Source organism: Mesoplodon densirostris, chromosome 13 (assembly GCF_025265405.1).
Source record: "Mesoplodon densirostris isolate mMesDen1 chromosome 13, mMesDen1 primary haplotype, whole genome shotgun sequence".
Taxonomy (NCBI): Eukaryota; Metazoa; Chordata; class Mammalia; order Artiodactyla; family Ziphiidae; genus Mesoplodon; species Mesoplodon densirostris.
The window spans coordinates 65,352,469-65,379,471 of NC_082673.1; the positions used below are offsets into that span (position 1 = coordinate 65,352,469).

The following is a 27,003-nucleotide window of genomic DNA, read 5'->3' on the forward strand; positions in this document are numbered from 1 at the left end:
ATAATTCAAAATAATAGTAACAAATTAATTTGTAATATTTCAGTTTCAGGAACTCTTATCAATAAATCTAGAATGGGAATCAGAAATTTGAGATCCTACTTCTCATCCTACCTCTTTTGATGCATTTAAGTTGTTTAAACCTCTGTTTTTCATTATTTACAAAAGGATTGTTTTTTAAAAAGGCATTTTTAAAGATTATCTTTGAAACACTAGCAGTGCTTTATAAACTGTATTCTGCAAAATGCTGCTGACCTAAAAATTTTGGTGTTTGTTCAACAGTAGAGACTTGATTGATTCTCTTGTCAAATCAATGAGAAAATGAGTTAATATTAGACAGGTGTTTTTAAAAAAACAAAACTAATTTTGTGAATAATGGTGTCCATTACAGTGTTCATACCACATCTCTTACTATGACTGTAGAGGTATTAGTTGCTATTCATGTTTATACTTTGACTTTTTGTCTCTTATTTGTGGCATTTGAATGCAGTATTTTCAACAAGTTTCACTGCATCTATACAATATCTCATTTCAGCTGATACAAATCCTGTAAGGATTGGGGCAATATATCAATATTAAACTAAGCAAGCCTGTGCCAGTTCTTCAAAGATCTCATGGGTAGAGCTTTTGGCAAGGTTTAACACATATATATATATATAAAGCATAGACCAAAGGTAAAAAAGAAGGAAGATAACATTTATTCAGTACTGTTATATGCTATGTACTGTGTTAGATATTTCACTTTGATGCTTGGAGATTGGTGGTATTACTGAAGTTTGGGCAGGTCAGATGTTTTGCTCTTGGTTAGAAAGCTCGTAAGTGACAAGAGTTGGGATTCAGTTCTTTGTCTTTTTTTATTTCAAAACCTAGACTCTCTGCTCTAACATATTGCCTGTGGAAGAAGTAGTGTCATCAAAAATGAAATGAATAAACAAAAATGTTTCAAATTCTGTTGAACTGGAGAAATTAGATAATATATGCCCCAAAGAAATTAGTTTCTTAATTATGTTAATTTAATCCTCACCTGTTTTCAGAAAGACTTGGAATAAGGTGTACATTTGAAGTCTAATATTCTTCCTAAAGGCTTTAGGATTGAGTTACTTTTAGAACTTTACTTTTACTTTCCTTCTGAATTCTTGAGACTTAAACTTTACATTTATTATGGCGCTTTCATTGTCGTGCATAGTGAAATTATTCCAAAAATATTTGAGTTCCTGCTGTGTGGCAGGTGTTCTGGTAGGCATTCAGCATGAGCCATATAATCAGGGGTATACTTTTTTTTTTTTTTTTTTTTTTTTTTTGCGGTACGCAGGCCTCTCACTGCTGTGGCCTCTCCCGCCGCGGAGCACAGTCTCTGGACGCGCAGGTCTAGCGGCCATGGCTCACGGGCCCAGCCGCTCCGCGGCATGCGGGATCCCCCCAGACCGGGGCACAAACCCGCGTCCCCCGCATCGGCAGGCAGACTCCCAACCACCGCGCCACCAGGGAAGCCCTCAGGGGTATACATTTTTAACAGATGTGTCATTCTTCCATTACCGAAATATTGTTATCACTATAATTATAAATATTGCTTTTGGTCATATTTATTGGGAGTCTCTCGATTCGCTCTGATTTTTTGACTTTCAGTTTTTCAGAGCAAAAACCCACCTTTTCCACCCCAGGACAGATAGCTCCTTAGGTCTAAAGAGGCCCCATTCATTTTACAGTACTTCCCTTGTCTGTATCTTGTGGAGTGTGTTTTACATGAAACAATGACAATCATGTTCATAATTAATAAGCCTAGCCTAGTCCTAATTATAGTGTTTTATTGTTTAGTCTTTTGCATTGAATTAAACAGAGATGGAGGGGATGTAAATTTAATAATTCACACAGAGCCCTCCAGTCACTTCAGCCCCAAACATGTAGTCTTGATTATACACAATGCTGCCATCTCCTATGCCTTTGCTCCTGTGTTCTCCTACTATGCAGTATCGTCCCTCCACACAACTTTCTTTTCTGCTTTCTTAATGTCTACTTGCACTTTCTCTTTCAGTCCAGGTATCACATCTGGGACGCTCTTTGCTTCCTGTCCTTCCACTTCCTCCCATCTGCCACAGCCTTGTTAGGATCACCTCCGTGTTTCCACAACATCTTAGATACCTCTATTATTGTCTTTTTATTTGATGTCTCTTTCTCTTATCAGACTGTGCTCCTGCAAGGAATTATCTGTTCCTTTTTTTTAATCCATATATTTTCAGTGTCCAGCACAGTACCTGGCAAACAACAGATGTTTATTACATATTTGATGAATGTATAAATAAATGGCATTGATTTTTATATTTATATTTAAAAAGCTTTAAGTTGCAGGTTTTAAATGTTTTGTCTATTATAAAATATTTCTTTCAGGACCTATATTATTCTTTTGAAAGACTCTTAGGTAGATTTTTCTCTTGAAATTGAGAAAAAAGTTATTTGAAGCCATATTTGTATAATGACATTCAAGTGGCCACAGTAAGATTATTTTCTAATCTCCACTATCCCTCTATCTCTTAAGATACAGATCTTATGAATGAGACAGAGTAAAGGACTTTAGGCTGGATAAAGATTAGGATTCCCTGCTGGCTTGTAATTATCAGAATCTGGATGGTTATTTATTTGAATGAAATGATGCATACATTGTGTACATCAAAAGTAAAGCACATGTGATTGTTAGAGGAATGTTTGAACTCCCCAGTGGGATGTCATGGGGTATGTTTATAAACTCCCACTAAGCAGTAGTTCTACAATGGAATTTCACTGGCATTGAGATAATAATTTGCACAGTCAAATTACCTCTTTACAAAAACCCAGGGAATCATGAGGGTCTAATCCTTTATTAATGTCAACCCACAGGCTGCAAGAAAGCGTAAGATTGCCATTCGAAAAGCCCAGGGGAAAAATGTGGAGGCCATTCGGGAACTGAATGAGTATCTGGAACAGTGAGTGTCTTACAAGAGGATTGTGTTTTGTTATTCTGATAAATCTTTTTTAATTAAAATGGAATTTGCATTTGATTTTCCTTTTTGCCTCCATGCTGTTCATTTATAGAATATCTACACACTTGCTTTTTTTCCCTTTCCTCTCACCAGATTTGTTGGAGACCAAGAAGCCTGGCATGAACTTGCAGAACTTTATATCAATGAACATGAGTAAGTCGTTAACACATAAAATTTCATTAAGGAGTGCAATTTTCATCACTATATAAGTTCAGAAGGCATAGTAGTTTCTAAAGGATTGGTGAGAGGTATGAATCACATCATTTTAAATTAGCAAAATAAATAAATGAAGAAAAACAAATCGACAGTTTGTTGGTTGTAATATGTGAATTGCTTTAAGTAGGTCATTTGTGCTTTGCTAAATTATTTTTGTTTGGGAAATGAGTTTTCTTTCAAATACAGATGGTATTCTTTGGAGTTAGAAAGGCATGTATGTGCTGAGCTAAGGTTATTTTTAGTGAATCAAAATTGTGAATTTTTAGAATTTAAATTGTTCTTACATACAAAGAGTATTATACTCCCTGCTGTTTAAAAATTCTGTCAATTGTATGCATTTATTAGCCTTAGTGCTAAGAGAATCAACTCTTCCAAAGTAGAAGCATTCTGTTGCCTGGGTAAAAAACCAAGAATAATCAAGAATGTTGAATGCTGTAGGAACTTGCTTATTGGATATTTAATGTTTTTGTTAGCTTTTTTTTATTGCAGTGACAGGAGGAAATCCCAGTGTGAGAGGATTAGCCCAGTCTTAGTGCAAGTTTTCTAATATCGCAGCATTAACGCTAACCTCTATCTAGAGGCAGGCTTTTTTTCCCCTTTTTTCTTAGTGAGGAGTCTGAAGTATATCACATTGTTTCTTTCCTTCCTTTTCAGAGAACAGAATCAGATTCTCATGCACATATTCTTACTGTGCATGAATACTTAGAATACTTAACCTCATTCTCACAGTACAAATAGCTGACATAGGAAATAATATCGAATGAAGATACTTGTCTCTTGCCTTTGCTCAGGGGTATATATGTATGTGAAATAGAGTTAATGTATTATCTGTGTAATTCTAATAAAAGTGGCGAAAATAAAATGTCACTTAATGAATGTGTACTATATTCTGGGAACCATTTTTCATTTCTCTATTATATATGCTGGCTATCAGATTCTCTTTGTTTTTTGTTAGGAAGTTATTTCCTGAATCATGTTTGGATGCTTGTATGATCATATATGTGAATATACTTAGCTTTCTCTTATGTATGTAAGAGTGGTAGTGTATTTGGTTAAATGGTAATGTTTCTATTTTTTATTGTTTTAAAGTCAATATTTATAAAGTATTTTTTTAAATGTAAATTATTTGTATGCTGGAAACTATAAAACATTAATTAAAGAAATTAAAGAACACCTAAATAGTACCAAATTCATAGATTGGAGGCTCAGTATTGTTTTGTTTGTTTGTTTTTTAGGGTTTTGTTTTTGTTTTTATTGAAGTATAGTTGATTTACAATGTTGTGTTAGTTTCAGGTATACAGCAAAGTGATTCAGTTACACATACATATAATGATTATCTTTATTTAAATTTTTCCTTGGGCTAAATTCTTAGAAGTAGAATTACTTGATTAAATGATATGCACATTTTCAGTGGTTTTGATAAATCATTCCTAGATGTGCACTAGAAAGGTAGTGTCAATTTACTCTCACATCAACAATTATTAGAATGTCCACTTAACAACACTGGGTGCTACTGTTCTTTCTAATCTTTGCAAATTTTGATAAGTGAAAATTGGTTACACTTTTTTTAAGAGCTCTTTATGTAAATGATATGAGCCTTTGTCCTGTCAAGAATATATCCTTGTTTATTATGTCTTTTTAATATTGATTTTTTTTAACTTATAGAAACTTTATATTTTTAGATGGTCAGATATATCAATTTATATTGCTTTCAGGTTTTCTGTCCTCTAAGAACTATATAAATATATCACCTCTGTTTTTTTCTTCTACTTCTTTATCAATTTTACTTTTTTGCATGTATTTGTAATATTTCTATATTTAGTTCTCAAATAGGTTATACTTTATTTATTTTATTTTATTTTTTTATTTTTTTTTTTTTGCGGTATGCGGGCCTCTCACTGTTGTGGCCTCCCCCGTTGCGGAGCACAGGCTCCGGACGCGCAGGCTCCGGACGCGCAGACTCAGCGGCCATGGCTCACGGGCCCAGCCGCTCCGCGGCATATGGGATCCTCCCAGACCGGGGCACGAACCCGTATCCCCTGCATCGGCAGGCGGACTCTCAACCACTTGCGCCACCAGGGAGGCCCGGTTATACTTTATTTTTAACCTATCATTAAATTTATTATTATTTGCCTCACCTTGTAATAGCCACATTCAGTTTTGCTTTGTTTTGCGTCTCTAAAGAGTTTATTGAGATAAGAGTTGGATGTACATTTAAGAGAAATGAACTGAAGAATACCAAGAAATCAAGAGATGCAAATACAGAAAAGCACCTGAAAAATAGTTTCTTTTCATGGGAAATGATACTTACATTCTGCCTACCCTTTTATCTTGTATTACAAAACTCTTTCTGGTCTTGAAGCTAGTTACTTACACAATGTCCGTTTATTTTTCTAATTGAACACTTAGAATGAATATTCAGATTTATGGTGAGTGGAAATAAATGTCTTCAGAATTTTTGAAACTGTATGAAAATCAGAATGTTCACTTAATTCATTTAACTTGTTTGAGCAAGTCATTGTCTTCAGTAGGGTATTGTTGGTACAAGTAGTAAGTTACTGTGGAATGTCAGTTTACCACAGTTTTGTGGCCAGTGGCAAAAATGTACCAATTTAGGAACTGCTTGATATATTTAATGTTTTGACATTCTTTTCTTCATATTAATAGTTATAGTAAGTCACAGGAAGCATTGCTAATCTAGATGTAGACTTTTTTACTCCAAATAAATTTCCACAGTAGACTGTTCATATAAGTCTATTCAGTGATTTTGTAGAGAGAAAAGGGGATATAGAATTCTGCCACATACTTTTTTTATGTCTTTAAGTTATTTTTATTTAAATTTGCTTCTGATTTATAAATTCTAGATACAGTTATTCTAGTGGTATATGTCACACCAGTTGATCACATTGAGACACTTGCTCTAAGTATAAAAAATTTGTCATGATTTATACCTTAACCCCACAGTACATATTATAAACAAAAATATGTATTTTAAACAAAGATACTGAATTTTTTTTACTTGATTTGTAGTTAAAACTAGATGTTATATCAGCAAGGAACAGTTAGTAAAGATTGATTATGATTGTGATTATTGTAGGTACAGCCTTACTATAAAATTCTATAACAAAGGGAATTATCAGAATCCTGTAAGGAAAAATCACAGTGTTGATAAAGCAGTCAAGGAACAAATACTGTAACCTATACATATGCTTTTGTGAGGAACAGAAGAACTTCAAAAACTTTAGTTACTGACTCTAATGTAGTAATAATAGTGGTTATTCTATTTTAAATGGATTCCAATTATTTTTACTTCTCTAAATCTTAGTCTCATGAGTTGTATATAAATGAATTAATTTCTTTATATATCTGCAGTGGTATTGGCTATGTACCATCTTGGGAGAATGAGAAAATAGTCATCACTCAAATCACTTTTGTATGGCTTAATACTCTTGTGTACCCCTGGCTGAGAAAAATTGGATTAGACCATTTCTCACTCCTTCCAGCTCTAAGTTTATTTGATTCTATACTTTATGCACAAACTTAATTTGATTTTATATTTTGTAAAATTAGGGGAAGGTATCCCCTCCTTGTATGTGATACTAAATAATTTTTGAGAAAAATATCTTGGCATTCATTTTTCATTAGAAACTTCTCTCTGCCCATTTTATCTTACATTATGCTATATAAGAATCAGAGTCACTATTTTGCTCAACCCATTTAAATCTCTAAGAACATTTATTCTTAGCATTAATATGAATTTTTGGCATTACCATAAAGGAGCACATTTAGAAGGGAACTATCTTTCTGATGAAGCTGGGTGTTTAAGGTAGAGACGACTTCGCCTTCTACACAATGATGAATAAATAGCAGATAGGTAGTCACAATATTTTCTACACATTTATTCAGTCATTTGTTCAGTCATTCATTATATAGCTATCATATGTCAAGAACCAATACTAGGTTTGGGGCATAAACATGAAAAGGGCTAAATAGCAGCATGATCTTCGATGAGAATTATATATAAGGTCCTTAATAAATTTAAAATGCTGTGATTTTGGGCTAATCTGCAGGGTGTTTTTGGTTCCTCTGGCCCTTTGGGTTTGATTGCTGTACCAGTTTTTATGTTACCGTTGACATATTCATCACTACCATCACCACCTCGATTTTTCATCCTGATGTGTAGTGTATATAGGTAGTATGCATTGTGGTTAAGAGTGTAGGCTGTCTGCCTACTTCCTAGGGTTTTGGTGGGATTAAATAAATTAATATTTGTAACACATCTTGAGAAGTTCAGGATACATAATGAGTACCTAATAAAAGTTAGCTATTATTAGTCAGTATTTCACATGTTTGAAACTGCAACGTATATATTTTGAAAACTATAAGTATATCAGACATTAGTGTAAAATAGATACCTTTGTATATTGGTGACAAATGTCAAAAATAACTGTAGGTAGCCTTTTTCTGTTGTAATGTCATAACCTCCTCACTGGGACTAAATCTTACAACACCTGTGTTCTTTAGGATTTCCTGTAAATAGGAAGGATATACACATGGCTTAAACATATAAAATACATTAAGGGGAATTATAGTCATGTGGTATAAAACTATTTTTCCAGAGCCCTTTGCAGCAGTTTTCTCCTTAGGTTTTCAGTAAAGATTTTGTTTCTCTACCACATGATTAAATAGTAGTAGAGTGCATATCAAAACCACTAACTTGATCTGTTTTTCATGGGTTTAGAAATTCATAACTTCATAATTTTGTATTTGACAGTAACCTTAAGTAATGAAAAGTCTTTGTAATAGAATATGTGGGATATGTCTGTAAAGGACTTTTAGTGAATAGAGAATATTTAATGTTTATTTCCTCATTACACTTTAGCTGTTTGAATATTTTATTAAATGACCAGTGGACTTGTAGAACTTATTTTATATGTAACCTGATCCAAGATCTTGAAGCCTGTCTTGTTAGTTATGTTTGGATGTCATCCTAGTGACCCAGTTTTAAAAATTTAATATCTCGGGACTTCCCTGGTGGCACAGTGGTTAAGAATCCGCCTGCCAATGCAGGGGACACGGGTTCGAGCCCTGGACTGGGAAGATCCCACATGCCGTGGAGCAACTAAGCCTGTGCGTCACAACTACTGAGCCTGTGCTCTAGAGCCCGCAAGCCACAACTACTGAGGCCACGTGGCACAACTACTGAAGCCTGCGCGCCTAGAGCCCATGCTCCGCAACAAGAGAAACCACGGCAATGAGAAGCCCGCGCACTGCGTAACCCCTGCTTGGTGCAAATAGAGAAAGCCCGCACACTGCAATGAAGACCCAACGCAGCCATACATGCATAAATAAATAAATAAATAAATAAGAAAAAAAGAAAAATGTAATATCTCTTGATAGTTCACAGGCTGCTTTAGGATTTAAGCTTCTGTTTATTCATTTCATTAAAAAATGATATTCATATTTATGAATTCAAGATAAGTACTTTATTAATAAAGGTATTTAAAGTATTTTGGGAATAAAATGTGTAATATCACTAAAATTGTTTTTAAATTAAGGTGTAACTGACATAAAATTTATGATTTTTAAAATTAACTCCTTGATGTTTTTCAGCTATGCTAAAGCAGCCTTTTGTTTAGAGGAGCTTATGATGACTAATCCACACAACCACTTATACTGTCAGCAGTATGCTGAAGTAAGTGTTTTCAAAAACAACAATTGTATGTGATTTTATTTTTGTTCATGTTGGGTATTATTATGGAACTAAGAATATGTCCTTAATGTTAGGCAAGTATATAAATATGTAAGATGTGATGAAAATTGATTTGTGGGAGTAAAATTTTTAAATTTTTAATACTATAATGGAAATACTGACTTTTCAATTAAATGCACTTATTTAAAATAGTGAAATTCTTTCTGTTTTTTTAATTGCATACTGTATTTTTTCCTAATTATGAATTATGTCACAGCTATCACCATTTAATGGCCTTTAAGGCATTTACAGTGATTACAATTTTTACATCCATATTCTAGGAAATTCATATTAAGGTCAGTATTTTGGAAAGTAGGATGTATTTATCTTATTTGATTAACTGTTAAGAATAGCAATACAATTGAATCCTATAAGGTTAAAAGGACTTCATTATTAAGGAATGTCAGTGCAACTAGGAAAGGACAATTCAGTATGAAGTCTAGATTTATAATGCTAGTAATAGAAAATAAAGTTGTGAAGAATTTGGAAGGCAGTTGAAATAGAAATTATATGGGCTTTTTTATATTGGCAGCATTTTTTAATTTTAAAAACTCAGTGATCTTAATGTTCATAGAATATAATGATTCTGGAGGGTAGTTTATGCTTTAAAGTTTAGATTAGCTTTAACAACTTTAAGATGAATTCTTTTAACATCTTGCATTTGTTTACAGAATATCTGTTTCAATTACTAATGCCTATGGTATGATGAAACATGCTATATTTCAAAGTAGTAAAATAAACAGGTTTCAGCACTCCGTAATTTTTAACAGGTTAAATATACCCAAGGTGGACTTGAAAATCTTGAACTTTCAAGAAAGTATTTTTCACAGGCATTGAAACTGAACAACAGAAATATGAGAGCTTTATTTGGACTTTACATGGTGAGTTGAGGTGCATGTTTAATGTTATTTTATGAAATGTCATTTAAAGTCCATTAACCGTCCCAGTTAATCACTTCCCTCTTTTTTTTTTTTTTTTGTATTTCATTGATAAGCATATGATTTTTTCCCTCTAGTTAATTATGAGCAATAGGTTGTAAGGTGGTTATATTTTTGAATGTTAATATATCCCAGCTATTTGACATTTTATTGTCAATTATCTTTTAATATATCAGAATTTAAATCTGCCTTTATGAAATTAAATAGGAACAGATACAAAGCTATATTATGTATTTCTTAATTGTTTTGTTATTCTTGGGTTCATGCCCAACATTTTATTTCTTACCTTAAATTATAATTTTATGAGATATTTTTAAACTATGTTTATAAAAGACATATTAGAAATAAAATCTCTAATGCCAAATTAAAACATTTTTAATGGTATAGAAAAACAGTTTGTGGTACGCATGTAATTAAATATTTCTTTTGTTTATGTATGCTAAATGATGAGCTTAGAAAAAGTCAGTTAACAAGAGCTATGGGAAATAGAGGAAGAATTTAATGAACTTCAAATTTATATAAAATGAGCTCCTTTCTACAGTCAGAATGACTAGAAAAATAAACTTCTTTAATAGGCCAGTCCTTTGAAATTTTAATTTATCCTAGTCTTTTCATGGACTTTTGGATGAATATTTTGTTGGAGCTCAGTGAAAAGAATTGATTGCAGAAATGGAGGCAGGAAGAAACGTAAATGAAATAATTTTCAGCAAAGAAATGGCAAAATAGAAAACAGATTAAAGGGATTTCAAAAAATTTTTCCTGGATTCTCCAGTGCCAGTTGTAGCAGCTTGTAGGTACAATATGGTAGCAGTGTCTCTTTTACCAAATAAATACTATTTTTTGAAATAAATAAATTATTAATAATAGTAAAAATACATAGCACTTTATGTGTCAGATGTTGTTATGAGCTCTCTTTTTTATTTTAAATCATTACATCTTTATATCAACTATTTGAGAAGGTATTATTACTACTACCATTTCGCAGAAAATGAAACTAAGACACAGAGAGTTCTAATTGATTTGCCCAAGGATGGACACAGAGCTACTAAATGATTGAGCTGGGATTCCAGGTTAATTTTTTTTTCACCTGTTAATGTAGGAAGTTAGACTAAATTATTTTTGAGGTTCCTTATATTAATATTCAGTAATTCTATAATTCTGACATAGAAAAGTTGAAGTAATTCAGTAATAAGAAATAGCACCAGTAATATCCTACAGTATTTAAGTGATGATGGAATTTTACCTTCAAGGGCTGTGGTAGATAACTAATAAAATAATTTTGGATATTATTTAAAATACCCTTTCTCTTCCTACTACCTTGGATTATTCTCCGTTTTAAAATATATTTTCATTTGTAAACACTAATTTCATTCAGTTTTATTTTATTTTAAAAATTGTGTTGGTACAGTTTTTAAAAACTCTTTATTATCAGCCCGTTGCAATTATGACCCTTACATGTTTTTGATTGTCTTGGCTACATCAAAGGAGTATTGTTTTTGATGTTTCTTTTTTGTTCTTAGTCTGCAAGTCATATTGCTTCTAATCCAAAAGCAAGTGCAAAAACAAAAAAGGACAACATGAAATATGCTAGTTGGGCAGCTAGTCAAATAAACAGAGCTTATCAGGTTAGTATTGATAATTGTATATTATGACATAGGTCAGTTAATGTATTTCTTAGTTGTTGTTTATGTTTTTACAAACTGCAAAGCTAGATGTCTATTATTGAACTTTTGTGCTTTTGGGTCTTTATCAAATGTTTTAACTGTGTAGAATTAGCTTGTAGGATCCTTTTTTTTTTCCTCAAAAGGAGTCAGTTACTATTATGATCCCATAATGAGCCTTATCATCTCAGTAGTTCTACATTTGGCAAATAAAAAAAAGTAATTGTAAAAATCCAGAAAGGATAAATTTCATGATGTATTTCAGAGGCAGATTGGGTATGTGAGTGTATTATTAATCAGAGATATCTCAAATAATAAAAAAAAGAGGAAGAAAATCCTAAAAGTAAACTAACAAGACCATATACAAAGTTTATGTACTCTGTTTACAGTCAGATCTTATCTGAAACATCTCCCCTCATTTTTTAGTTTACTGAAGCTCATCCCTAGGAGATTCTTCAGGAAAGATGCATGGAAAAACTCATCTTCTTACATCTTTCATGTTTGTAACTTATCCGTCTATAGTCTTTATATTTGAAGGACAATTTGACTTTTTATACATCCTTTGCTATTAAATACATTTACCTAAGTATTAAGCATATCGTTCCTTTTTTGTTTTTTTGTGTTTTTTTTTAGGATAAAATATTGCTGTCAACAAGTTTCATGCCATCCTGATTTTCTTTCTCTAATAAGTGACTTGCACTTTTTGTGTGGTTGCCCAAAGGAACTTTTTCTTTATCTTTAAAATCCAATAGTTTCACTATGATAATGTTTTGGGTCGGTCTTCCCAAATACACTACAGACCTTTTTAATATTTGGATTCAGTCCTCTTTTAATTTGAGAAAAGTTGCTTTTAGAATTATGATTTTGAATTTTTTTTGCTTGATTCCTTAAGTTTTCTTTATCAGATCTCCAACTATAAGTTTATTGGATCTCCTTTCGCACTTCCTTTTATCATTCTTTTTTTTTTTCAAATCCTTCTGTCATTTTCTGTTATTCTCTTCTTTTTTTTCTGGTAATAATTTTTTTTATGGAGTTAATTCTTTTTTTTTCTGTTCTCTGCATTTAAATAAGATAGTTTTTCTGGGCTGTTAGGAGATGGTTTTTACCATCTTAGGGGAGTCAGAGATAGAAGAACAGCATAACTTTCCCAGCTTGACCTTTATGTGTTTCCTCTTCTTTGCTACAGAGAACTCAAATATGACCTCTCTATGTATCTAGTGTTTCTTAGAACTGGGTCAGGTTCAGAATGATCTTTCTGGCTGCAGGCCTCTCTGTGTTCTACCCCTATGGGTCTACAGATCTTGAATTTTGAGGTGGTGTTCTCAGTTTTAAATGTTACATTTTGTTGTTGTTGTTGTTTCTTCTGGGATTTTCTGCCTCTGGGCATCACTACCTCCCACTCTCCCCTTCTCCCCTTATCTGAACCATCTCTCCCTCTTAACCCCAGAGTTTCTGCCCTGTTAAATTTGGTTTCAGTTTCTGTAGTTTTCTTTCAGTGTGAGGTTTTCTTCTTTTTGGAAGAGGGTGTTTGCTGGATAATTCAGAGATTTTGAGGTCTTAGACTATTAGATTTGTTTAATGTCATGTTTGCATGCAGTTTTTTATACTTTGATTTGAAGCCTATGAGACTGTCCTAGTTTTGCAAGCCATTTGCAGATGCATCAGTTCATACTTTTTTTACTTTGGTGGCTTATAGAGTAGTAGGTTGTCCTCTTTTACATCCTGTAGTGCCTACCACATAGCTGTTGAGCTTTTGTAGGTCCTGCTACTGTTGGTGGTATAACAACCTTCTAGGGTTTTGAAGGATTGCCTGCAATATAGTTTTTTTTGAAAGATGTCTTTGTTGGGTTTGTTTCCTCTTATTTTGGTCTTGGTTTTGGTGCTATTTGTTTCTTTGTTTTTGTACTCCTGGTTGGGGAGACTAAATCAATTCAGTGCCCTGTGATCACACCATTTAGTCACTTTTGTATAGTTTTATTATATATAATAGAGAATGTTGGTTCTGTTGGCATATTGCAAGTCAGAATATTTATAAATATTAGCTAGGCTGTGCTTTTTCAAATGGAGTTTGAGATGGCTCAAGGGGTTCCACACAGAGTAGGCTTGGCGGTTGGGGGTTGCGAGGGAGGGAGGGGTAGTTTGTGATTTAAAAATAAGACTTGGATAATATGAAAATAATAGTATGCAAACTACATCATTGTTTTTAAGATATTTTTGAGAAACAGCTAGCAGCTCAGAGAGTGCTTTTTTTGACATGGCATGACTGTATTTCTAAAATCAATTTTTATTAAATTATAACATACATAGAAAAATGAACCCAAGTCACAAAGATACATTCCAATGAATTATACAAGTAAATGTATCCAGGTCAATAAATAGAAACATTACAGCACACCAAAACCTTCCTGGTACCTTCTTTCAAATTCTACTCCTTGTATTCCCCTCAAAAGTACAAATTTATAATCCCATAGTTTTGGCCTTTTTTTGAACTTTATAGAATCATACAGTATGTATTTATTTTTGTCTGGCCTGTTTCATGATTTATGAGTTTTACCTTTGTTTAAGTCTGTAGTTCATTCATTTTTATTGTACTGTAGTCTATTATATGAACATAGTATTTATTCAGTTTTTTAAAAATTTATTTTATTTACTTATTTATATTTGGCTGTGTTGCGTCTTTGTCGCTGCTCACGGGCTCTCTCTAATTGTGGCGAGTGGGGGCTACTCTTCTTTGCAGTGCGTGGGCTTCTCATTGTGGTGGCTTTTCTTGTTGTGGAGCACGGGCTCCAGGCACACGGGCTTCAGTAGTTGCAGCACGCACACTCAGTAGTTGTGGCTCGCGGGCTTTAGAGCACAGGCTCAGTAGTTGTGGCGCATGGGCTTAGTTGCTCCGCGGCATGTGGGATCTTCCCGGACCGGGGCTCGAACCCGTGTCCCCTGCATTGGCAGGCGGATTCTCAATCACTGTACGACCAGGGAAGCCCCTTTATTCAGTTGTTGATAGGCGTTTGGATTATTTCCTGTTTGGGGCTATTATGAATAATACTACACTGATATTGCTGTACAAGTCTCTTGGTGTATATGTACATGTACTTCTTAGGGGTGTATACCTTTGAGTGGAAATACTGGGTCATAGGATGTACATATATCTAACTGAAGTAGATAAAGCTGGTTTTCCAGATTACTTGTTTATAGTCCCACCAGCAGTGTTTGAGAGTTCTCATAGTTCCACATTTTCACCAACACGTCCTTCTGTCAGTTTTTGTAATTATAGTCATTCTGGTGTATGTGTAGTGGTATCTTCATGGTTTTATTTTGTATCTCCCTGATGACCAGTGAGGTTGAACACTTTTTCATATGTTTATTGGCTGTTTGGATATCTTCTTTCATGAAGTCTGTATGTTTTTCATTGGTTTATGACTTTTTATTTTGTTTTTTCATTTTTTGATTATGGGCCCTATGTTCATTATATGTGTAGCAGATATTTTTAACTCCTTAGTTGCAATCACTCTCAAATGATTTTGATGAAGAAAGTTTTGAAGATTATCTTCACCGTAATCGTTCATTTCCTTTATGGTTTGTGCTTTTATGTCTGCCTAAGAAATCATTTGCTACTGATGGTCATAAAGATAATCTTGTGTGTCTTTGGAGTTTTTTTTCCTTCTACTTTTCATATTTAGATCCACAATCCATTTGGAACTGATTTTTATGTATTATGTGAAAATAATTTTTCCCCCTTGCGTAGCTTTCCAGTGTTTCTATCTCTGTATTCTGTCATGAGTCCCATTCTGTGGAAGCTGCTACCTTATAATGGTTGAGAGAGAACACAGATGCTCGAGCTGTATCGTCTGGCTTCCAAGTTTGGCTCTGACATGTGGCCATGGACAAATTACATACCATCTCTGGGCCTAGCTTTTCATTTGCAAGATGGACGTAATAAAAGTTTTCTGAGTATTAAAGGAGTTGATACATATTTTTTACCATATCACAGTAATACACATTATATTGTGTTTACTAATTGCATGCTGTAAGTTCACTTTATTATGTCTGCTATTTTTATTGCAATTACGATAGCACTAACGACAATAACAGTTATAATAGCAAACAGAAAATTTAGTATAAGGTAGGTACTTTTCCTGTTTTACAAATGAGGAAATTAAGGCATGAAAGATTAAATAATTTTCTCCAAGGTGATATAACTGGTTATTGACAGGAGCGGTTTTCAAACCTAGGCAGCCTGACTCCAAGTTTGATGCTCTTAATGGCCACAATATACTGCCTTTATAAAGAGATGTCAGGTATAAATGTTTCTAAAACTGTATTTATAGTTTCCAACTCCCTTCTTAGTTATTTTCTCATGTGAACAAGTGATATCCTACCCTCACTTGTTTCCCTTTTCATTTCAGACCCAAAGCTCTCCATAGTAACTAAATTTAGAGTTTCATTTTGTTTGTTTGTTTGTTTTTCCTCTTTTTCACTGTCTCTTCAGTAATGCAAGACCAGGCAAGCATGCCCTTCCCTGACATATGAGATGCACTTTACCATTAGACATGAATCCATCATTTCAATATTTTAAGTCATTGTTCATATATCCAAACCCTATTTGTTAGTAATATTTTCCCTCCCTCCCCTTCTCTTTAAACAGATTTTTTAAAATGGTCTTATTAGATCCATTCTCTTTTCATAGACTTATTTTGTAAAGTCTCAGTGTTTTTGGAAAGAGCTCTGAGAATATCATCTGTGCTCTTCAGTCTTTGACTTTGGCACCATAAACTCCATAGTACCCAGTGATGTTTTACACATCTTTCCTGAAGGTATGCTTTGCCTTTTCTTGACTCTAACGGAAAGGGTAGTATAAGGAATTTTGGTAAGTTTCTGTCATCTTGGATACCACTCCAAAAAGATAACATCTCTCAGTTGATAATGTCAGGTTTCTGTATAGCAGCTTAAAATACCTCTCAATTAGGAATCACCCATCATGCAAAATTTATTTTTGCCTCTAGACACTAGTAACATTTTTTTTGTTTGTTTTTGTTTGGCTGCGCTGAGCGGCATGCAGGATCTTAGTTCCCTAACCAGGGATCGAACCTGTGCCGCCTGCAGTAGAAGCACAGAGTCTTAACCACTGGACCACCAGGGAAGTCCCAGTAACGGATTTTAAATAAAATCTTTTGGTGCTTTTGAAATTTTCATCTCTATGCTTTTTCTACAGAAGTTGGTGGTTTTCTTCTTGTGAATCAAATTTCATAAATATTTGTATCTATTGCCTTTTGCTAACATAGTGGTTTAAAATAACGACTTATTTGCTTATGAATCTGTAGGTATCATGTAGGCTTGAGCTCAGTTGAGTAATTCTACAGGTCTATAGTGGACTTATTTTTTTTCTACTCTATGCTAGTGGTTGATGGCCTCACTTAAATGTCTGACGGTTGGCTGTCTGTCAGCTGGGGGTGCTGGGCCTTGTATTTCCCATTTGGCAAGCTAACTTGGACTTATTCACATGATGGTTTCAGTGTTCCAGGAGCAGGAAACAGGCAAACTCCAGTGCCCAAGGGTGTTTTGAGCCTCTGGTTGTGTCACATATGGCTAATATTCCATTGAGCAAAACAAGTCACATGGTGAACCCAGATACAGGGGATATAATATTTCACCTTTCAATTGGAAGAGAAATATGTGGTCATTTGGCAATTTATTACACTTTTGTATAACTCCATAGTTCCATCCTTCTGTTTTTGTTTATTTTGCCTTTTTCTTTTTATCCACTTTATTGAGGTATAGTTTACATACAATAACATGCACACATTTTAAGTGTACAGTTGAGTTTTGACAAATGTATACTCTTCTCTCACCACTACCCCATTCAAGACATACAGTTTCCATCACCCCAGAAAGGTCCCCTCTGCCACTTTGTAGTCAGCCCCATTCCACACTGCAGACTAGCACTGATTTGATTTTCATCACTATAAATTAGTTATGCCTGTACTAAAACTTTATATATAAATGAGATCGTAGCTTATGTACTCTTTTGTGCATTGCTTCTTTCACTCAGCATGTTTCTGAGATTCATCAATCCACTTCTCCATTTTATTTATCTTATTACTTTGTCCCCCCATATTATTTTCCACAAACTGTGTAAATTTGTGAATTTTAACTCAGTTAAAATAACTTATGTGATAACTTACTCCAGTTATCACAATGGGTAAATCATTGACCTTTGGATTTAATAAGCAATTTTTTATTATTTGAGTGATTTTCTGGTTAGTTTTCTTTAAGATCCATCAGGAAATTATGAAAAAAGTTTAAGCAAAATCTGTATGAAAAATAAAAATGCAGAATTTGTGATTAATGTGGAAAAGTATAATTTTCAGAGACATTTTAGTAATATCTGGGATCTTATTGAGAACTTTATGATATGTCTAGGCATATAAACAAGTATAAAGTATATAATAAGTATTCCTTATTGTAATGTTTTTCTAGGCATTTAAAAACTAGAGAAAATGAGATTTTAAGAACTGCTTTCTGTCTTTGTTTCTACTTAATGAAACAAAATATGACTACTACTTGCTCTTCAATTAGGTAATTGGTTTAGCATGTTCAGTAGAGGCAGGCAAGTTTGATTAATGCTCATGAAAAACTTTAATGTGAACCTACTCACAGTAATTTTCCAGATAAATGCTTCTTTGGTACTCTGTTAAATTCGTCTGTGCTAGTGATCCATATGTTATTTGTGATTACAGAGGTGATTCTGTTACTATCCTTTTGGGAAATAGAAAATTAAATCATGATTTGAGGGAAAAATAGGATTCCGGCTTAATCAGTTAAATTGCCATATAATTCTAGAATAGACAAAATAATTGCATGTCAGGTAAAATTTGAAGTGATAGATTTATATTTCCAACTTTCTTTTTATTTGTTCTGACACAAGTTAGTTTGGTTTATTCTAAATTGCACTGGTTGTCAGTAGTGTTGATACACAATCTTAGGTGGTTTTCTAAAATTAGCTAATTTTAAAAATCACAAATTTTGTATTTATTATTTTATTACATTTAAATACAAATCAAGAAAAATGCTATATTTTAAAATACTATGACTTCAGTGATACACAAATTTTTCATTTTTATTTTCCATTTAAAAAATTAGGTGTCCTATTTTGTACCCCTTCCCCCAACCCATCAAAAGCTTTTTCTTAGAATTAGACCTTTAAGTATCTGATTAGGACAATTCCTGTTTACTTTGGGTAGGCAGTGGTAAAAGAAAAGGCTTTCTGTTCTTGGTAAGTCCTTGTGAAAGTGACTCTATCAACTGGGTAATAGGAGTAATAAGCACACTCCACATCCTTTACTCACCAAGGGAAATTATGAAAGGGCAGAGTTTTAAATGTGGTGTTGCTATTGCCATATTTTAAAATTATGGCCTGTATATTCAGCATTTGAATTCCTTAAGTTAATAATGTCTTATGAAAGGCAAAGTGATCTTGATTCTTACAAGAAGCTTTTTCTCTTTCCCTGGCATTTCCTCTAGAAATCCCCTTTAGTTACTCTATCAAATCAAGATTCAACCACAGAAGCTAATGGTTTAGGAAATAGGAGAATCATAATGTTAAGCTGCAGCCAGAGAGGTCAGAGGCAGGTTACCAATTCCTGAAGCCTATTGCTTCTAGGATGTTACCTGTGCTTGATCACTTAATCTTTCTCAACAGGTCACAAGAAGTTTGCCAAATTAAGTTAATTACAAAAGAGAAGGAACACATCATAAATCAAGTACTAAGTACCTAAGACAGCATTGGTATTTGAAGGAAAGAACAGTCACTTGAAAGTATACTGAGTGCTTAGATGTTAACTTGAAAATACTGTATGTTGCTAATAGAAAATGTTAATACTTTAACCAGGGGAAAAACAGGTTATTACCTGTTTTTATAATAAGGTTATAATAAACCTTCCCCTTCCTTTACAAGGAATACATACTTATCTAGTAAATCTGTTGTGTTAAGTCAAACTGATAAATGATGGGAATTGTCAGTCTAGTTAGAAAACTCATTTTGAAATCAGCATGGGGTATTCAACAGTGTTTTCCCCACTTATGCACTATATTGAATTTAATACGCATGAATTTGCTTTTAAATGTACAAAGATAGTATTGAATGACTATGTTTTGTTTTTATTGTAAAATCCAATCCCAATTTGGTATTATAAAATAAATTATGACTTAATAAACTAAAAATGCATATTTTAAAACGTTTACTTTAATATAGCATAGAGTTTTATTTGATAGGTTTTTGCTGCAGAAACATGATATTATCTAGTCAACTAATAAATCTGGGAAATTTTAAAAAATTGCAGCCCATTATAGTAGTTTTAGAGAATTCTTGCAACTCTAAAATGTTTGATAAAACTTCTTTACGTTTGTATTTTACCTTTGTTTGAAATTGTAAAAAGTTGATTAGAGGCCACACAAGTAGACCACATTCCTACATAAATATAAGCTAAATTTCATTTCTAAATTATGCTTTTTATTTCATAAAGCTTTTCTGGTCTGAAGAGGGAGTACAGTTTGAAACTCATATTAATGTTTTTATAGGTTATCATACTACTTAAACATTTAAACTGGCCAATTTCACACGGAAATTTTTATATACGTCAGTTGAAGATGAAACCTTAATGAAAATGTCCTTAAAACCCAAATTTTGTTTTTTATTGAAGAAAAAGAACATATCTGATTTCATGCTAGTGATAAAATAGATAATGTTAACTCTGTAACAATTTGAAAGTAAGACTGTGATTTTGAACCTGCCACTGAAATTGAGCCTAATTGCATTTTCTAAAAATTAGTTTGCAGGTCGAAGTAAGAAGGAAACTAAATACTCTCTCAAGGCAGTCGAAGACATGCTGGAAACACTGCAGATCACCCAGTCTTAAGGTTTCAAAAACTCTTTCACATTACATTTCACAACTGTAAAATTGAGCTCACTGGTTTGTGACTTATTTACTAGATGCCCAGTGCTATTTATATACTGATTTTCTGCTAAGAAGGCAGTTGTAAAGAATGTGTTTATATAAACCTAAAAATGCCATTTACTGCTAAGCAGGAAGATGGGGAAAGCCCATGGAAGAGAGATTTGACAAGATTCTTACTGATTATACATCATTCTTTCCATATCATACATATATAACTGCTTTTAAATCACAATCTGATATAGAAATAACCTTGTTAAATAAACTGATGATTAAACTTGCATATGAAAATTCTAGATTCTTTTTATTATACTCAAATAGTGAGTGACTATATTGTTTTAGAACTCAATTTCTAGTTAACTCCTTTTTATTTGTGATAGGAAATACATAGCATAAATAGGTGACAGAAGCAAAATGCTGGCAAATTATTTTCATTCTTTTTATAGCATCAGGTTGGGTTTCGCTGTGTATTCCAGTGGGCTATTATTTTATATGCTGTAATGTTATTCTGATAAATCTTGATTAAAATATATCATTCTCCAAAGTTCAGCACTATCTTTTTATAAAATTTTGTTTCGCTGTGGGACATAACGGAGATTTTTTTAACCTATAAAATGGTTTAAGGTTCATGTATGTTATGATATTCAAATTTAACCCTTATGAAAGTTATATTTATCCAACTTTCAACTCTATGTAAAAGGCATACTTTTTAGAGAGCATAGATAATAGGGATGAAAGGGGTTTCAGTGGCTTAGTTATTTTTACTTTAGGTAAAAATAAGAATATCTAAACTATCTTTAGAAGCAAAATTTTTACAATTCTAATATCTCATTACTCCTCAGTAATAATAATTAGAATTTCTTCTTTTTTTCTCTTTTCATAGTGAACAACCATTACACTACCTTTAGCAGTATTTTGCATGTTTCACAATAGAATAGAAGGAACTTTGAGAGTTAACCACTTTATTCAGACACAGTTTTTAAAATAGGCAGTTGTTCATTCAGGGCAAATATTGTTAGTATTAGTTTGTAATTTATATACATAACCTATATATTACATATAGAAATACATATATATATGAAATATATATATGTATATATATATTAATTAATTTTAACACATATAAATTTTAATTAATTTTAATACATATATAAATTTTAATTAATTAATTAATTACCAACATAATACAGAGACTCCAGCATGCTTGTTACTGCTTTATTTGCACAAATTGGAGATCATGGAAGAATTGACAACCTGGAAATCTTAAGGAAGAAAACTATTGTCAGTATCAGCTTTTTAACCTATTGAGTTATTCTGTTAGTAAATTATTCTCCACATCTAGTCTTTCATTTTGCAGTTTTTTTCATTTTATTTTGCCCTGAGTAATGGGCAGATGTGAAATAACTCTTCCCATATGAAGATAATTCTTATAAATTAATAATTGTTAGCAGAAGATACACTGTTTTTGCCCATGAATTTACTGACCATTTTCAACATAATCAGACATTTCAGATTTGTTTGCTATAAAGAAAATAGTGCCCACATATTATTCCACTACCTTTCTTCCCTTTAATCTCCTCCCATGAGTCACTAGAGTAGTGTTTACTTTAGCAATATGTGTATAATAAGTAATTTACTGTCCCTTATAACTGTCAGCCTTTAGTTTCACTTTATTTTTTCTAATTTTAATACCTCCTTGCCAGGAATTTTTTATTTATTAAGTACATTGTTAATGTGTAATAATTTATAAACTTCAATTGTATATAGTGGTAATCTCATTGTGGCAGACAGTTGCCCACCCAACTGCTTTTACCTCCTTCTTCCTTGTTAACAGTATCCTATATTGTTCAGATAGGAGCACAGATCCCTGTTATTCCAGGAGGTTTGGATCTTACCCTCAGCCCCAAGGGAAGTACCATGATTGATCTGAAAGAGAAGTGGTTTCATTCCATATGGTCCGTGATATGCCAAGGCAGAACTTTTTGCATTGAAGGAAATATTCCATATTTGTGCGACCTAATGTTGTAGCCACTAGCTGTATGTGGCTATTAAGTACTTGAAATGTAGCCAGGACAACCGAGAAATTGAATTTTTTATTTAATTTTAATTTTAATAGCTGCATGTGACTCATGGCCACCATATTTGAAAGTGCAAATATCCAAAATCTGGGCATGTGGCCTAATTAGGGCTAATTAAATGAACAGAATCTGTGGGGAAGGGCCTTTCTTTCAAATTAAAAAGTCAAAGTTTTGTGAGCTGAGGCTTTTTGCCTCTTCTGGCCATGAATGCCAACAACAAGCCTGGAGGTATAATAGCCATCTTACAAGCATGAAATAGCAAATATGAGAATTAAAGCTGTATTTCAGAGATGGTTCCGTAGAAAGATTACTGGGAGCCTGGGTCCCTGATTGGTTGAACACCTGAACCAACAAGAGCAATTGCCAGCTTCTGCACTAACTACATGAGAAAAATAAACTCTTGATTGTTAAGCCATTGTTTTTATTTTTTGTTACTTTAGCCATATATGTTTCTGACTAATATATCCATTATTCAGCTTTTTTTTTTTTAAGATGCAAAACTCTTAGACATGCTAGGGATGCTATTTTAGAATTAATGATTTAAAATTAAGTAGATAATTACATGTAACAAAAGTAGTAGTATCTTGTTCCAACTCAGCATCTAGTATTTAAGCCAGCAGAGGTGAGAAAAAGGCATATTTAGAATGTCTTTCATCATGAGGATAATGTTGACTTGGGAACAGAGGAGGATGTAGAAAAAATTGAAATGGAAAATCAATGTTTCAATATGCTGGAAGCATACAATTTTTATTATCAAATATTTAGAAGAATTTTTTTCTTTAATGCTATAATCCCTTTATTCTCAAAGTAACTTATTTAAATTCAAAGAACTATAGTAGGAGTGTAGGAGGGACTTTAGAGAGATTTAGTTGTTCTGCATTTTAGGATGAGGAAGTGAGGTTCTGAGAAATTAAGCTCTTGTGTGACAGAGCAGGTAATTGGACCAGGATGTCAGGCGTTCCCAAGTCAGTGCTCCTTCTAGCATATTCTAAGGCATGTGTCTAGTCTCTGATATGTTGTTCCTTGACCAAAATGAGAGCCAGATATATCTAGGTGACATTGCTTGTTAGCAGAGCAAGGACTAGAATTCAGATTTTCTGGCCTGTAAAAGAATTTTTTAATGGAATAATGAAGTCAGAATTTCATTTTTAATTAAATTGAATTTAAACAGAATTACCCATTAAAGAGGTTACTTCATTTATAGTTAATGTGAGAAGTATTTCAAACTATTTAGAACTATTTCAAACCTCTTTCACTTTGAACCTCTAATTTATCCTATCTCTCTTCTCATTCTTGGCAAGTAACCTCTTTTACAGGCTGAATTGTGTCTTCCCCACAATTTCATATTTGAAGTTCTAACCCCTGGTGCCTCTGAATGTGACTTTATTTGGAGATTTAGTCTTTAAAGTGGTCATTAAGTAAAATTAGGTCATATTGGTGAGCCCTAATCCAATATGATTGATATCTTTATAAGGAGAGATTAGGACACAGACATACAGCGGAAGGACCATGAGAAGACGAAGAGAAGATGTCCATCTACAAGACAAGGAGCGTTTCCTCAGAAGAAACCAACCCTGCTGACACCTTGATCTTGGACTTCTGGCCTTTAGAACAGTGATGAAATAAATTTCTGTTGTTTTAAGACACCCAGTCCTCTGTGTACTTTATTAAGGCAGCCCTAGTTAACTAATATAGCTCTCTTACTATTTCACAGAGAAAAAGAAGTCATGAGATAAACACATACCCAGTATGACATTCTTGTGCCCAAATTCACCTCTTTTCCTCTTAGAGTAAAAGAAATTGTCCCTATCCTTTCCTGAGCTATTTCCCACCACTGTCTTCCTCATTTTTTATGCTTTAGCCATACTTTAACTTCATGAATTTGCCACACTCCCTTCCTGACTTCCCAAAATTTCGTCTTTTCTTCACATTTGTCCTTAAACTATTTTTTTCTTCATTATCTCTTCTCTTTTTTATTTCAACTAGATTCTTCCTATTAACATTAAAATATGCTCAGTTTGCTACCACTTTTTAAAACGCCTTCCTTCATTTCCACAGTCCCACTCCAGCCACTACCCATTTTTCTCTTTTTTTACAGCCAAATTTCCTTACTTGTCTAAACTCATGTCTGTTTTCCCATTCTTTAAATTGCTCCAGTCTGGCATTCCCTTCACCCCCTGCATTGTTCCTTTGAAATCCTTTAGTTCCATGTCACCAATCTAATGGACATGTTCAGTCTTTTTTTTTTTTTTTTTTTTTTTTTTTTTGCTGTACGCGGGCCTCTCACTGTTGTGGCCTCTCCCGTTGCGGAGCACAGCCTCCGGATGTGCAGGCTCAGCGGCCATGGCTCACGGGCCCAGCCGCTCCATGGCATGTGGGATCTTCCCGGACAGGGGCACGAATCCATTTCCCCTGCATCAACAGGCAGACTCTCAACCACTGCGCCACCAGGGAAGCCCTGTTCAGTCTTTCAAGTCATGACCATGTTCCATTAATTTTATGCTCTATGATACACCTCAAATCTATCCACTCTTCTCCATTTCTATTGCCACCACCACCCTAGACCAAGCTACCATTACATGACTCCTAGACTACAACAGTGGCTAGAGAGCATCTTCACTACAATTAGAATGTGATAAAACATCACTAATAATGCCTTTTTACCCTCCCCCTCTTTAGAACTCTTCAGTTGTTTCCCATTTGTTGCCTTAAACATGACCTTTGAGGTTCTGTATGCTGTCAGAACCAGGAAGGAAGATTCATATTTTCTTAATTTTAAACTGTCGTCCTCTACTCTTCCCCTTTGTTTCTGAATTTAGCTACACTTAAGTTCAATGGCCTTGTTATGCTTCCTTCTACAAACTTGGTACTTGTTGTTCCCTCTCTATAAAACAAAGCCTTCCTTGACTCATTTTTCAGAGGTCACACCCCTCTTTTTTTTTCCTACTGTATTTTAAAGATAATGTCTTATTTTAAAATATTTTAAGACTCACAAGAAGTTGCAAAAGCAATGCTGTACTGTACTCCCATGTACTGGTAAGCTTCTCCCTATTATCTTATGTAACCTTAGTACATTGTTAAACCAGGAAATTGACATTTCAGCAATACTATTAACTCAGGTACAGACTGTATTCAGATTTCACAATTTTTACATGCCTTTTTTTTCTTTTCTGTTTATGAAGGGTTACATATGTAGATTCATTTTACCATCACCACAATCAGGATATAGAATGTATATCACAAAGGAACTTCTTCTTGCTGCTGCTTAATAGGTTACATGTTACATCCTCATCTAACTCTAATGCCTGCTGTCCACTGATTTTTTTCTCTATTGCTATAATTTTCTCACTGTAAAAATGTTATATCAGTGGAGTCATACAATTTGTAACCTTTTGAGACTGACTTTAACTCAACATGTTGCCCTTTAGCTCTATTAGTGTTGTATGTGTCAATAATTTGTTCCTTTGTATTGCTAAATAATCCATTGTATAGAGGTATCACAGTCTGGTAATGCATTCACCATGGAAAGACATTTGAGTTGTTTACACAACGAAGTGGGATTTATTCCAGATATGCAAGACTCTTGCTTTAATATTTGAAAATTGGTCAATGTAATTTATCATATTAAGAAGAAGATAAGAAAAAGTACATGATCATGTCAACTGATATGAAAAAAGCATTTGAAAAAATTCAGTACCCATTTATGATGAAAAAAACTCAGCAATAGAAGGAAACTACCTCAATTTGATAAAAAGCATCTACAAAACTTGCACCTAGCATGGTACTTGATGAAAGACTAAATACATTCAGATTGGGAAGAAGACAAGGATATGCACTTACCACATCTGTTTATTATAGTACTTGATGACTTAGCTGGTGCAGTAAGATAAAGGAATAAAAAGCATACAGATTGGAAAGGAAGAAGTAAAACTGTCTCTATTTACAGATAACCTGATGGTCAACTTGTAAAATCCCAGGAAATCTCCAAGAACATCTTGAAATAAGTGAGTTTAGCAAGATCACAGAATAATACAAGGTCAACAAAAATTTTATATGCTAGCAATGAAGACATTTTCATTTACAAGTTGCTAAAAAATACAATATTAAGTATAAATTTAAGAAAATCTGTGGGATGTGTTTGCTGAAAACTACAAATGCTAAGAAGAGCTAAATAAATGGAGAGACATACCATATTCATGGATTGGGAGGCAACATAGTAAAGACATCAGTTGTACCCCAAATGATCTGTGGATTTAATACAATTTCTATACTGAAGGATTCTTTGTAGATAGACTTTCTAAAATTTATGTGAAAAGGTAGAGGAACAAGAGTAGCATACACAATTTTGAAAATGAAGTTAAAGTTGAAGGAATTAGACTGCAAGATATCAAGACTT

The 27,003-nt window shown here is 33.4% G+C and overlaps 1 protein-coding gene and 1 non-coding gene across 3 annotated transcripts in view; one reads left to right on the forward strand and one right to left on the reverse strand.

The window, feature by feature from the left end:
* EMC2 (ER membrane protein complex subunit 2) overlaps positions 1-24,253 on the forward strand; it is a 48,209-nt gene extending 23,956 nt beyond the window's left edge. Inside the window, exons 6-12 of one of the 2 annotated variants that reach the window (XM_060115917.1) lie at positions 2,869-2,954; positions 3,105-3,164; positions 8,841-8,922; positions 9,750-9,860; positions 11,438-11,542; positions 20,407-20,494; positions 24,082-24,253. In XM_060115917.1, coding sequence (XP_059971900.1) covers positions 2,869-2,954; positions 3,105-3,164; positions 8,841-8,922; positions 9,750-9,860; positions 11,438-11,542; positions 20,407-20,493 — 531 coding nt within the window. In that variant the 3' untranslated portion in view covers position 20,494; positions 24,082-24,253. The remainder of the gene's footprint in view (positions 1-2,868; positions 2,955-3,104; positions 3,165-8,840; positions 8,923-9,749; positions 9,861-11,437; positions 11,543-20,406; positions 20,495-24,081) is intronic. The other variant, XM_060115918.1, reaches the window with a different exon arrangement.
* TRNAR-UCU (transfer RNA arginine (anticodon UCU)) lies at positions 16,646-16,718 on the reverse strand. The gene has a single exon. It is a non-coding gene; the product is annotated as a tRNA-Arg (tRNA).
* Positions 24,254-27,003: the final 2,750 nt, after the last annotated feature.